Raw genomic sequence first — 15,224 nt, 5'->3', positions numbered from 1 at the left:
ATTAGCTTCTCGCCTGCTAGCTTCATGTTTAAAAGAGACTAAGATTTCTGGTAATTTTCCCATTTAAAACGTGTCTCCTCTCAAGTTAGAAAGTGCAATAAGACCAACTGAAAATGAAACCTGCCGTTTTTCTAGGCTGATTTGACATGGAACTACACTCTCATCTGGCGTAATAATCAAGGCAACTTGCAAACTACTGGCACTACTACTGGTTGTTGTCTATGGGGACTATTTTCAGATGCTGGGTACGATATCACTGCGCCTAGGTACGTTGGCAAGTTGCCTTGATTATTACGCCAGATGAGAGTGTAGTTCCATGTCAAATCAGCCTAGAAAAACGCCAGGTTTCATTTTCAGTTGGTCTTATTGCACTTTCTTACTTGAGAGGAGACACGTTTTAAATGGGAAAATTACCAGAAATCTTAGTCACTTTTAAACATGAAGCTAGCAGGCGAGAAGCTAATGGTCTAATCCAATTCAATGATCTATGCTAGGCTGAAGCTAAAAGTTGTATCGCCAGACTCACAGAATGGCTGGATGAACGGGAACAAGGTAAATATCGATTGTTTTGCTCAAGGGGAGGTGGAAAATGAGCGTATTTCCAAAAATGGCGGAATATCCCTTTAAATGATTGCAAAATAATTGTCGATGTGAGTTTAACAAGTGTAGCCTAATTTCATTGGCATATTCTAAATGGCTGTAGAAGGATACACAGAACCTAAACTACCAAAATCTTCATATTTTACTACCAGTTCCTATCTATAGGCCTTCCTTATTTGGTATACTGACATTATTGAACAAACATACTCATCTGTAGGCTATTTGGCTATCTCAGTAGGTTAAAGTATTTTTTAGATACCTCCCTGAAATTACTTTTTGCAGGTTGTGATGTCTTCTAGCCTATATATTGTAAACGTTACTGCAATAAAGTGAGTAGGCCTATTGGCAAAACCGGTTGCCATTTTTATGTTGAGGCGGCGGGGGGCTTTGTTTAAAAAGTAACTAAGTAATCTAACTTAGTTACTTTTACAATCAAGTAATCAGTAAAGTAACTAAGTTAATTTTTAAAGGAGTAATCAGTAATCGGATTACTTTTTCAAAGTAACTGTGGCAACACTGGTAAGGATAGGTCATATTACCAAATGGCGAGCCTCGAAAATTATTTAGGATATAGAGCCGTGTCCATTATGCACAGTTATTTTTAAGGCTATTGTTTTTTTTGAGTGTTTTTGTTTACCATGGCAAACATAGTTGAAACGTTCGCTATAAACTTATGTATTTCCAATCGGCTTTCACGATCAGCTACAGCTGCGCCGATGATCCCCATGAAAACTTGCAATGTCTATACGGAACTGCTTTCACTTCCCCGAGTCGCGAACGCAACATGCACAACAATATACCGATATTTAGCAAACACATGTATTTCCAGCTCTCAAAACCGATGAGGTCCAGATCTCAGTGGCCTCATAGCTGCCTACAGCCATGCATAGTAAGCCTAATGATAGCCTAATAGTTATGACATTAATAGCCTATTAATGACCTCATGTCGGAATGGCACGTTGTTTGAAAAAAAAAAAGTTAAATACCGCCGAGTGGGGATATGTCGGAATGAACAGCGGATACCAGCTGGGTTGTAAAACATTTGAAAACTCTGCAAATGCAATCTGACAACCCGAGCGTCTGTTCAATACGGAAGAAGACTTTAACTTATATTACTTAGCCTATATATTTCTTATAACGAAACGTGAAGAAAAAATACGAGGACTGACCATCTCGTTTCTCCGTGTTTCCCGCAAACCATGGCGACAAAGAGAAATCAAAGAATCAATCAAAGAATCAGCTGTGTCGGCGTTAGGCTGTAGGCGATTTTCTATAACCATTTTCGTTCATTTCAACAATGGTTTATTGAAACGTCGTTTGATTAATTTCGCCAGTCATCACCTTCATTTTAATGATTAAATGAGATTAAGGAGTCGACTATTGACGGATATGCGGTCTTCATCATTTTGAAATGCGGGTTGAAACGTTCTGCCACCTGGTGGTTGTTTGGGTACATTGCCTTAGCCTCGAAAAAAATCGGCTTGACAACCTGCGGGATCTCTTCGGGAGTCCCGCGGGAGAAGGTGCATTCTCAACCCGTACCCACTGTAGACGTATTGTGTCTTAGACATTTGGCCTCGATTTATGTTCCGACCGAGTCGCGTCACTTAAAGAGACCCTATGCAACTTTTTCATAGTCATAAAATCGCTTAGAAATCGTTGTTTTGCTTGACAGACCAGTTTTATTGAAAACAGTAATATTTCCTCCCGCCCCCAGTGTCCCTATCCGCTATTGCAACCTTGCAGTTTGTTCAGGAGACGATCGTTCCCTGTTTACATCTGGAAGGCTGAGACGCATAAAGAACAAGAAGAACCACGCTTGCAATTTATATATTTATATATAGCCTATATATGTATAAATATACACGCTAAAGCTGTCGGGGAAGCTCTGCAGAGAAATATGCAAGCATAAAACGAGCGAAAATGAAAAACGAAACCGAAACTTAAGATGAAATCGCCAATCCTGCATAGTTTCTCTTTAAGGTCAAGTGACGCGACTCTAGGCCACTACTTTGTTCCTTGAAGTGATCTCTGATGAATAATAATAATAAAACATAGCCTGGTCAGAATTTGTATCTGTTCAAAGAGGGATGGTATATTTCAGTCTCTAATTTAAGTTTGTGACGTTGGTTGATAGCCTAAGGCTTACGATGCGCATAGCCTATGCCGTTGTTGTATTATTATTTCTGTTTGCCAAAACATAGGTGGCTGTTGCCAACTACATTAGGATATGTGTTTATTTATTTATTTAAATATTTTGTTTTCTTGTCTGTTGTTTCTTTTGGCACATAAAATAGGCATTGTCTGATAAAGATATCAATAAAGCATCAGTGTCACGGAATTATGTTTTCCGATGTTTCATTGAATAACACTTACACACACATACACACACTGCTGATATGGATTGTGGTTCTATTTCGTTTCTCCTGACCGCCAGAGGCGGCGCTTTCAGCACCTGGATATCCATCACACGTACGTGTAGGTCGAGTGTTTATATCAGCAAAGTCATCTGTGACCTGGGTGACGTCTGCCCTGTGCGCCGGCACAAAAGGCAGGTCAACCCAGGATACGACTCATGGCAATCTTCTCGTGGATATTCCGAGTGACTGCCAAGCTCTGGCGGTCATCCGAAACTCATAGAACCGTGGTTATATGCATAACCTTCGTTCTATTTCATTTCTCCTGACCGCCAGAGGCGGTGCTTTCAGCACCTGGATGACTAATACCAACAAGGTCACGAGGAATGAATGCGTGCCTGTTAAAGACGCTGTGAAAGCGCAAAAAGCACAGCTTCAGCAACTGGGTTATGTGGAACAACATAAACCCTGTAGAATCGTTGTTGAACGTACGTGTGATGGATATCCAGGTGCTGAAAGGACCGCCTCTGGCGGTCATCCGAAACTCATAGAACCGTGGTTATATACATAACCTTCGATACGTGCACTCGTGCAGTCAAAATTAAAGGTAAACTATGCAACGTTTTTCAGTTAATCAATTCGTTCCATACTGTTATATATGATTAAATAAGTCATTACCGGTCGAACAGTGTTTTTTTTCGGCCGCCCTAGTGGTCTGTAGCGGTAGAACCACACTTGCAACTTCAGGAGACCTCGGGCACGCACCCATGCTCTACTCAAGGAAGTGTCATGTAAAGTCTCATGAAAAGGCACGGCAGACTGACCGATGAAGCTCTGCAGAGAAATATACAGGCATAAAACGAGCGAAACCGGCGATGAAATCGCCAATCCTGCATAGTATACCTTCAGAACAGGCTCGTCCTAGTCGTCACCCTGACAAGCTAGTGCATAGAGTTAATTGGCCTGTAATGCAAATGGCTTGTTGTTATTCTATTCGGACTTTCTTTCTTTTTGTATAAAAAATGAAGTGTAATAGCCATTAATTAGACTAAATAGCTGCATCTTTCTAGAACAAGAGCTTTCACGTGTTGCAGCAGCGTCTTGGATCACCCATAGACCTTTAAACAAATAGCGGATGGCGGGTGGGTGCGGTTCTGAAAAAACGTAGGTGCGGAACTGCGGATGGATGGCGGACAGATGAGGAGTTTTATGATGCTGTTGCGGATAGAATAATAGTCCATCCGCGCATCTCTATTGGCCAAGCGTCCTCGTTCGACGAGTTGGGTGTGAGACCGTGTTGTCTCTATAGCTGTCACGACCAAACGTTAGCGATTGGGTAAAATCAGGCCCAATCATTTCAAACTTCAACAGAGTTCACGCCTCCTGCCTGAAATTGATTCTGAATGGAGTAGGTCCAGACCCTCTGTACGAGGATTTGGTACGACCAGGCTAGTAGGGATCCTATCCACGCTACCATTAAAGTGTAGGGCCTTGTCAGTGGTTTGAAAATAGTGATTTATATGCCTGCTGCTACATAAACCACTTTGTTGCTAATACAAATACAATACCTCTGATTCATGTAATTTTGCTCCTGGAGCATTCTTAAATCTTTTTTAGAACCCAGGTGAATTAGCATTAGATCAGCTAACTTACAGCTAAATTATGTTTTTTTTTCTCCACTTTTCAGGATTCAGAACATGATCTCCAAAAGTGATCTTATCAGTTCAGGATGTCCATCTGTCTACCAGCTGAAACCGAGGAAAGAGGAGATTAGAACTCACTCAATTGGATTGACAAGGATGACTGTTGGTGAAAGAAATGAGGAAAATGTCAATAAAACCATCTTACTTGTGGGCGAAACTGGATCGGGTAAATCTACTCTGATCAACGCCCTGGTCAACTACGCTATGGGAGTAGAGTGGGAGGATGAGGTCTGGTTTCATATCGTGGAGGAAGACAACAAAGATCAGTCAGAAAGTCAGACATCCGATGTGATTGTGTACGAGATCTTTGGGTTTGAAGGTGAAACTCTGCCGTACTCTCTCACCATCATCGATTCTCCTGGATATGGAGACACCAAAGGGACAGAAAAAGATGGCATCATCAGTCAAAGATTGCTGGACTTGTTTGGGTCAGAAGTCGGAGTTAGAGAAGTTAATGTCGTGGCTCTGGTACTGAAGGCATCAGAAAATAGATTGAGTGACCGATTGAAGTACGTCTTTAATTCAGTAATGTCTCTGTTTGATAAAGACATGGAGAAAAACATTGTCACTCTCTTCACACACTCATCTGGAAATCCACCTGATAATGCCATTGGAGCTCTCAAAACTGTATTAAATGAATTAAACATTAAATGTGCCAAAAATGGGGAGGATCAACTTGTTCACTTCCTCTTTGATAATTCCCAGCATGAACTCCGAACAGTGAAAAGCAGCCGCGCACTGAGATTTTCTTTTGACACCTCAATGGCAGGAATGAAAGAGTTTAAAGATTTTCTGGAACGTAGTGCACCTCACACACTTGAGAAGACAGTGGAGGTTCTGAATGGACGCTTCAGACTGGTTTCCTGTATCCAAAACCTGCAAAACAGAATCCAACGGACTGAACTAAAGCAAACAGAAGTCAGAGACATTCAAGAAGCTGTGGAGAAAGGTAAAAAACAGATGAAGATGAATGCCAATTTCGTTGTAGAAGTTAATGAGGTGTACAAGGATAAAATACCTCTTTCAAGAGTTGGTCACAGGTATTTTACGCTCTTTATGAAAGTGTGTTTTTTTTTTGGCGGGGGCGCTACCTGCTGTACTGTTTGTGAAGAGAACTGTCACTATCCTGGATGCAGTGTTTTTTCACCTACAGTCTGTAAGGTCATGAAAAATGACCACTGTACTTCATGTACGAGGAAGTGTCCTGCATCAGATCATTTGTCAGCAAAGTGGATCTATGTGGACCAGACAAGGAAAGTTAAAAAGACCTTAGATGAAATTAAAGCAAAGTATGAAAAGAATGAAACAGAAACTGAGAGAAATATGAGTCTTTTGGAAAGTCTCGCCAAAGAGATGACAGACCTGACAGCAGAGCGGTCCCACTTGCTGGAAGAGGCCTACCAACATGTTATGACACTGGATCAGATCGCCCTGAATGTTAATTCACTGTCCACTCATGTCCACTTGGACTTCCTGATTGAAAAGATGAAGGAGCAAGGAGACACAGAGAAGGTCCGGATACTGAAAGAAATAAAACACCGACAGGAACCTGCAATGCAGGCAGCATTGCAGTACATGGCAAGAGCTTGTAAAGCAATTAAGAACTGTCCAACTGATGTTTCTGAATTTTTTTAACATTGAAGTTAACTGATATTTAACAGACGTTTTCATCCAAAGCAGCATGTACTGTACTCGCAACAGCGGGGAACAAACCCGGGTCGACCGCTGCTCCACCACGCCCTACTTAATGTGCAGAATTGGTTGATAGAATGTCCATTAGAAAGAGAAGAAATGTGTACAGTATGTGTAGTTGATAATGCTGGTAATTGCATTCATATGAATTGATATAGTCAATTGAATGTTGAATGGTAAAACAATATGTTCTGATTGGAAAATCTATACAGTGCATTTTATAGACAATGCAACATGTGTCTTCAGCACTTCGAAGAGACCTAGACTTGATAATTTCTGTTGTTATAATTATGTAGACATAAGACATAAACTAGTGTAAACTACTGTATGCCAATACCATTTATGAAATGTACCGTAATCCAAACTTACTTAAATGAGAAACGGTAACCACCTTTATGAGAGATAGACCTGAATTCATTATGTATCCTGTGTGTAGATTGAATTCAAGATGTATGCAATTATATCTAGTTTTTGTTTCTTTTTATATTTCTTTTATTTTCTTTGTAACCAGCACTCTGTAAACGTGATGTGTCTTGGACTTGATATGACTCCGTTCCATTCCGTTCTGCCCTTCTCTCTGACTCTCAGCCAGTTCACTTCCTGTTTGATAACTGCCAGCATGAGGAGCGATCAGAGGAAACCGATGACCTGCAGGATAACGTATCAGTGAGAGGAATGAAAGCCTTCACAGCATTTCTGGAAAAACAAAAACCTCACAAATTGAATGAAACTGAACGTTCTGAATGGATGCATAAAATGAATTGCCTGTATCCAAAACCTGGAAGGTAGAATCAAGCTGACTGAACTAAAACAGGCAGAAGTGAAACAGACTCAGGAAGCCCTGTGGGAATATGAAGATAATATGAAGGAGAATGAGATTTTCACTGTAGAAGTTGATGTCTACATACTGTAGATAAAAAATACTTACACAAATTCTTGTACTTGTTCTTTTAAGAAAAAAATGCTAGTGATGAGAAATATCCCAACTGGCTGGATCAATGTGATCAAAACAAGGAAAGCTCTGAAGACCCAAGAAGAAATTTAAAAAAAAGTATGAAGACAAATCACAAGCTGAGAAGCAGATGAGCCCCCTGGAAACCCTTGAAAACCAAATCAAAGACTTCTCAGCAGAGAGGTCAGAGTTGCTGGGAGAAGCCTACCAACATGTTGTCACGCTGAATGATATCGCCTTGAATACCAATTCACTTTCCAATCATGTCCACTTGGACTACCTGATTAAGAAGACGAAGGAGAAAGGAGACATTTGTAGTGAATATGTTTTCTTTGAACAGTTAAATTTGAACGATTTGTTTAACATTCCATTCTAACGGTAATTGCATTGTTGCCTTCATTAAACTCACGGTCCAGTTACACTGTATGTTCGCGGAGAACCACTTCCACAGACTGTTTGCGATTTTTTTGCAAACGTTTGCAGAAAACTCAAGGCCAATGGAAAACTGTTTGCAAATGTTTGCCTTTGTTTGTGAATTTGAATGCATCTCAGCTGTGTGTGTGTGTGTGTGTGTGTGTGTGTGTTTGTGTGTCTGACTTTACCTGCTGACGAGTTGAACAGTTTCATGTTAATGACACGTCTAATTAAGTCCTGTCGTATAAACTGTGGGGATTGTAGGGTTGAGTGACCACTCTCTATTGACCACTCTTAATTATGACCTGTGCTGCTGTACTAAATGTAATCGTATCATTTCTGCACAATAAAACATATTTACCCTCCACACAGCTCTGGTCTGCTCTCTGTTACTTGAGTAAGATCACTGTGTGATTCTGGTTGTGACTCTGGAGATTAGTGATTTCTACAATAAAAAATTTTTGCTCTGCAAACAGTAACTTTGCTGTGGCCAATCTAGCCTTCAGTATGGAAGAATAGATGCAAACATATTTCTCGTGATGTTAACCTAGACGGCAGCATTACCAAATTTCCGGGCTTTTTCAATTGCTTAGGCACAATTTTAAAACACAGGGTCTGCCCCCACGCCCAACCCCCCGCCAATAAAAACACTACTCACAATTGACACAACACTCAATTAGCAGAATCCCTTAGCTCTTTGCAAAATGAAACACTTCAGTCAAAACTATAGAACTACTATTTATCAAATCTCTATTTTGTTGTTATTTAGTTTGAATCAATTACAAACTGATATACTCAATACAGAACACATTTTACAAAACAGGTTTCCTACAGTATACTGCATATGCTTGGCTCTTTAAACAGGTTTCCTAGAGTATACTGCATATGCTTGGCTCTTTTTTTGACATCGTTCAAGTGGGATTAGAGGATAATTTAGAATTTAGAGTACAAATTCATTCTGACCAAAAACACCACAAAACACAGGGTTCCCACGGGTCATGGCATTTCTGGAATATCATGGAATTTTGGAAAGTCAGGGATTTTTTTTTTTTTAATCATTTTTGGGGGAGGGTCATGGAATATCAGGGGATTTTGTTGTAACAGTTTAAAATGTACTTGCCAAAATGCATTAATACAAGAATTTTGCTTGAGTAGTTGTGGTTAGCCCAACTTTATTGAATGCCCATCTTCCGTAAAAGATTCTTGAACACTGCATATCTGCTTTGAAATCATTGGTCATCATATTGTACTGTAGCATTCATTGTATAGTATGTCATGGAAATTCCCGTTTTGTGTCAGAGGAAAGTCATGGAATGTTACATTTGACGTAGAGTGGGAACCTCTGTACATTGAGTGAAGTACTCTACTGTTTTTTTGCAATTGTTTGCACACAATATCTTTTCATATCATACAGTTTGTAACAAATGCTCTCTAATAATGTTCAAAAGATAGGGCTACAAGACACATCAAAAAGCACGGGGAAACTATTTAATTTCAACTACACTGGCAAGCAATGTAGTGGACATGAGTATTATAACACAGAAAGAAAATGTGGATCGTCCACACAATAAACCCAGGACGTTTTATTCAACCAAGGCACAAGGACAATTACACATTTCAAAACAGAGCACATCATTTTAATGGGTGACCATTAGAAGTTGTTTACAGGAAACATGTCACTGTAGGTTCTTAGGTTTCGATTGAAGCTTTAGCTTGACGCTCAGCAAACTCCCTCGTCCCAAAAGCACTTGAAAAGATTCCACGAGTCCACTTCTTTTGTTTAACTATTTACTTAAAAACTCTTCAAGCAACATTACAAAAAATCAGAAAAGTTATCCACAAAATACATATATATCTCGAGGGTGAGAGCTACAGAGCGAGGTCAAAAAAACTATTTCGCTCCAATCTCCTTTCGGTTTCTAAATTCCCCACTCCCCACATATCAAAATAAAAGCACCCCAATAGGTTAGCATCAGGATCACAATAAAAGTCCTATCTGAATCTTAAAGCAACACAAATGCATTTTAACATTTTTAACTCATGAAATTATAAATCATATTCATCATATTAATGAACTTGTAGTCTTTTAAATGCAAAATGTTTTTTAACCTAAATAAACTGCATTTAGGCTCCTACATGTCACTATAACCCCAAAACCCTATATGATACCTGAACCCCATACCAAATCTGCTAAACCATACACTAATTATCAGACTTAAACTCAGTTTTACATTTTATAAAAACACTTTTTGTACAAGTGTCTCTTCCTCTCTGTGCTACATTACCTTCAATTTCAAGGGATCACAATGTGTGTTTGTGTACATGAGAGCGTGTGAGTGTGTGTCTGCCTGTGTGTATCTCTAGCTGTTCCACATCATGGCCACCAGGTGGTGCTCCAGTCAAGGAGCTGGATTGATCTTCTCTCTCTCTCTCTCCCTCCCTCTCTCTCTCAGTGCCCTCCAAAAGTACTGAAACACATGCTAAAGTTGACCATATAAAATCTTCTTATGGAAATTGATCTTAATGCCTTAAATTTAAAAATTCAGCCTTTAAGGACATCAATTGTCTTTGTGAATGAATAATGTATTGTAAATAAATAAATGTTTTCCTTAAAATACAGGGGTCATAAGTATTGGAACGCCTATGTTAAATTCCCATAGAGGCAGGCCGACTGGCAAGGCAAGTTATTTCATGGATCCAGGACACTATGCACCCTGATAAAGTCCCCTTGGCCTTTGGAATTAAAATTACCCCACATCAACACTATACCCTTCACCATACCAAGAGATTGGCATGGTTTTATTTCAGTTAGCCTATTAGCTGGTTTCATCTCATTGAGCTCAATGCAATTCCTCTTGAAGGAAAGTCTGTAACATGAGATCTCTAATGCAAATTACTGACTGCTTGGTTGCACTTGGTTTCTCTCAGATGGAGGTGTCTTTCTGTCAGGGGCGCGGGAGATATTTCAAGGCGAGGCTTCAGATGGATTTTCCAAAGTTTTGGAAAATTCACGAAATTTTATGTAGTCATACCAGTGACATACTGTGGGTAGGAGTGCACAGTGGGGGGAAAAGACGAAAACTGGAAACAAACAAAGTGAGGGCAGCCTGTCCCACATACAGTACAAAAATGAAACCTTTCTCTCATAAAATGTACGTTTGCACAATAGAATTTGTGAATGAATTTAAACACAAACACAAACAAATGCAACTTCTGGGAAAAGCCCTGAGGGAGTGCAGAGGAGAGAATTGCCAGAAAAAAACTGACTTAACTTGCAGAATAATCCACTCTTGAGCCACAGTATGTGAGAGTTGTAGAATACCATGGAAAATACCAATTACAAAAAGCAGATTTACAGATTATTTCTGAGAAATGACGCACTTCTCTCTCTCACCCACATCTTCTTTCCGCCCTTCCTCTCCTGTAGCACAGGGCTGCCAAGTCTCACGCTTTGAGCGTGACAGTCACGCAATTTGATCCATTCTCACACCACACGCCATACTTGACATTTCTCACGCAAAATATTTCCCCATTCAGTGCGCTATATTATATTTTCATGATGATAAACTTTGGTCATTGCATTGCCGTAGTTCGAGCTCTGATTGACTGACAGCAATATCCAATCCATCAGTCCTTTGTGCCTAAATCTCACCAACCACTGAAGGCATCACGCAGTATAAACCAATCAGAAGCAACGTAAGGCGGGTCTTGGCGCATCTAACTTGTCTTTCAAACACAACAGCGCCGATTCCGACAATTAGATTTAAAACGTTCTCCTTGCTAGTTATTGTTCACAGTTGATTCGCTGTTTCTCCTTGATTCTCCAAGTTAACATTAAGGCTGCTAAGTTTATCATTGTCCTATACTTGTTGCAGAGCTGTGTAACATTTATTTGCCTCTTTCTTGATAAGTTCACACTTGAAAAATCGGAGCTGCCAAATGTCACGCTTTTGAGTGTGACAGTTGTCACAGTCTGGCTCACAAACTGTGACAAAGATGGGAGACACACGAGAGGTTCGTAATATAACAAATGAATAATTTATTTACAATAATAGAATATAACAAAACGTTGTAGATCTACTAAGGATAAAGAATATAACACAACCGATCCCAACAAATAATAGGCTCAGGCATCAGAGAAGAGACCGGACAACTGCAGCTCCATAGATTTAAAAGGTTGGCCTACACCGGGCCCTTGGTGCAGGCCAATCAGCAGCCAGCTCGTTTCCTCTCCAACGGCCTGAAACTCAAAGACAGACACCTGGTGGCAGGGTGGAACTCTGCACCTCACAGCGACATGGGGCCGTGACACAGTCAAAATTTTTTTCGTCCTATGGTTCGTCCTATGGTCGGCGGACGAACTCTCACGCTTGCCATTTTCTGAAACTTGGCAGCCCTGTGTAGCACTTGATCAGCTCTTTTGAAAATGAACTAAGGTTGTAGTGGTGCTTATCTGCTAGTTACAGATTGCTACAATACATTCTAAGGCCATATCATTTGCATGTCATTTGTCTTACTGTATGTGATCATGCAACTGACCCCTAGACTAAGCTAGTTTTAATTAGGCAAGTCAGTTTTTGCTCTTTTACTCACCCCATCCATGCCCAGTTGGCGCCATTATACCCCCTCCCCCCTCTCCCAGTGTCTGGGAAACCTGAACTTGACAGAATATTTACATCTTACAGTAACATTGATTGTTTTCAAAATGTTTTGATCAAAATGGTCAAAACTGGAGGATGGGCAGAATGCTCGGGCCAGTGGTTGGTTTAATACCTAAAAGCTGCCTTGGATGTTGATATTTTATAAAGCCATTAATGAATAAGGGGATATTCCAGGAAGCAGAATTACTGGTTTTAATGAGAGTAATGAGCTTTTATGACAGTGTGTGTGTGTGTGTGTGTGTGTGTGTGTGTCTGTGTGTGTGTGTGTGTGTGTGTGTGTTCAGACAGACATCATGCACTTGGTGGTCATGGTTAGATACACAGTACAGTTGCAGCGCAAGGCTACGGGATAGGTGTGTGTGTGTGTGTGTGTGTGTGTGTTCAGACAGACGTGATACACTCGGTGGTGCTGGTCAGACACACAGCACAGTCACAGCGCAGGGCGACGGGGTAGGTGTAGGTGTGTGTGTGTGTGTGTGTGTGTGTGTGTGTGTTCAGACAGACGTGATACACTCGGTGGTGCTGGTCAGACACACAGCACAGTCGCAGCGCAGGGCGACGGGGTAGGTGTAGGTGGGGTCCACGTGGGCGGAGCAGTTGGGCAGGTGCACCGTCACCTGACGCGTCTCGTTGTACGTGCACACGCGCTGGTACGACTCCATGTAGGGCGGCTCCAGCACCGGTTTCTATGGAGACACGGGTGAGCACAGGAAATGGCTTAAAACAACATCCTGCACCTGAACCAGGAAAGAACAACACAGCTGCTTAGATAGATAGAAGATAGATAGATAGATAGATAGAGTGATAGAACTCAGAAGTGTGTGGCATTAGATAACTGTACCTCATCTGTGCTAGAAGTAAAAATGGGTGTACCCCAAGGATCGGTTTTGGGTCTTATTTTATTTTCTATTTATATAAACAACTTAGGTATGAATCTGAATCAAACCAAGGCTCATCTTTATGCAGATGATACTATCTTGTACACCTCTGCCAAGTCATTGAAAGAAGCTATTCATAGTTTACCGTCTGCCTTTAGTCAGGTACAAAAAACTCTTGTAGGATTAAAATTGGTATTAAATGCTAAAAAACAAAACGTTTACACGTTTACGTTCTCTCATAGATTTCACTATTGCAACACAAAATGGTACCCCAATAGAGAGAGTAACTTACTATGAATACCTAGGTATTTGGTTGGATGAGAAATTGTCCTTTCGGGGGTTCATATTGAGAGGCTTTTAAAAAAACAACTCAGATCCAAGTTGGTTTCCTACCATGATAGGGTTTACAGGACAGGGTATGCAGAAAAAAATACTATTGGCTATTCTACAGAACTTGGTAAAACAGCTCTCTCATCAAATGCACCAAAATGTCTGGAATGAACTTTAAAACACCCTAACTCTAGAATCATTTCAATACTTTTAAAAAACCTGACAGAACAGTGTGATTGTATTTTACAATAAGGCGCAGTGATATCATATACTACTACTGCTTGTTGCCTACGGGGACTATTTTCAGGTGCTGCGTGATATCACTGCGCCGATGGTACGTTCGCAATGTTCCTTGATTATTACACCATAATGAGAGTGAAGCTCCATGTCAAATCAGCCTACACAGTCACCACATTTCATTTTCCGTCTTATTGCACTTTCTAACTTAAGAAGAGACAGGTTTTAAATGGGAAAATTACCAGACGACTTTTTAAGCACTTTCAAGCGTATTTGTATGTGTACTGCGTGCGTGCGTGCGTGCGTGTGTGTGTGTGTGTGTGTGTGTGAGAGACTATTTGTATGTGTACTGCATGTGTGTGTGTGTGTTTGTGTGTGTGCATGTATTGTGTGTGTGTGTGTGTGTGTGTGTGTGTGTGTGTGTGTGTGCATATATGCATGTGTGTGTGTGTGTGTGTGTGTGTGTGTGTGTGAGAGACTATTTGTATGTGATCTGCATGTGTGTGTGTGTGTGTGTGCATGTGTTGTAACTTGTATGTGTACTGCATGTGTTGTGTGTGTACTGCATGCTCCTCACCTCCCAGGTCTCACAGCGCCCCCAGCAGGCGTCAGTGGTGATGTGCAGGCCACCACATCCCGGCTTCTTGGCCAGGAAGCTGAACTCCCTCACGGCGCAGCCAATGAAACGCCTCAGATACACCATGGAGGCTCCGCCCCTGACACGCCCCTCTGAGTGCAGCCCCGCACACACACACACACACACCAGAGCCAAGATGGCCACCCTGCACACACACACACACACACACACATCCACACACACACACACCATACACACTCATAAAAACACACACACACACACACACACACACACACACACACACACATGCACATGCACACACACCATACACATACATAAACACACACACACACACACACACACACACACATACAACAGGAACATAGCTCACACACACACACACACACACACACACACACCACACCGCACAACACATAAAAACAAATATATATGAGCAAAGATAAGCACACACAAATCATTATCAGCAAAAGCATTAAACAGGGTCATGGAATTTCTGAACTAATGGCATTTTAGTAAGTAAGTTTATTTATAGAGCACATTTAACCACAGCTCACGCTGTACAAAGTGCTGTACAAAGTGCATAAGCTAACAAATTATAAAATAGGATCAAATAGAATAGATAAGCAAATAAATGCATATACAGAACAGTGATTTAGGCTGAGATGACAACAACAGACATTTAATAAAATGTATTAAAATTTTATATTTTAATAGTTTATTTCAAACATGGACAATCAGGGAATTGTATCATGTTGGACGTTCAAGAGAACCTGATCGCATGTGACAATTGGAGTGTTCAACA

General features: G+C 40.8%; 2 protein-coding genes across 3 annotated transcripts in view; one reads left to right on the top strand and one right to left on the bottom strand.

Annotated features, from left to right (window-relative positions):
• Nucleotides 1-8,078, top strand: part of LOC134068003 (stonustoxin subunit alpha-like) — a 62,050-nt gene extending 53,972 nt beyond the window's left edge. For both annotated transcript variants that reach the window (XM_062523497.1, XM_062523496.1), the window contains exon 5: nt 4,645-8,078. In XM_062523497.1, the coding sequence (XP_062379481.1) occupies nt 4,645-6,295 (1,651 nt within the window). In that variant the 3' untranslated portion in view covers nt 6,296-8,078. The remainder of the gene's footprint in view (nt 1-4,644) is intronic.
• Nucleotides 8,079-11,878: 3,800 nt separating this feature from the next.
• The window catches only part of gphb5 (glycoprotein hormone subunit beta 5), a 10,779-nt gene continuing 7,433 nt past the window's right edge, over nt 11,879-15,224 (bottom strand). The window contains exons 3-4 of the mRNA XM_062522214.1: nt 14,402-14,551; nt 11,879-13,065 (exon numbers count right to left, since the gene is read on the bottom strand). Of these exons, the coding sequence (XP_062378198.1) occupies nt 12,874-13,065; nt 14,402-14,551 (342 nt within the window). The 3' untranslated portion in view covers nt 11,879-12,873. The remainder of the gene's footprint in view (nt 13,066-14,401; nt 14,552-15,224) is intronic.

Source organism: Sardina pilchardus, chromosome 20 (assembly GCF_963854185.1).
Source record: "Sardina pilchardus chromosome 20, fSarPil1.1, whole genome shotgun sequence".
Taxonomy (NCBI): Eukaryota; Metazoa; Chordata; class Actinopteri; order Clupeiformes; family Clupeidae; genus Sardina; species Sardina pilchardus.
This window is presented reverse-complemented; position numbering and strand designations above follow the sequence as displayed.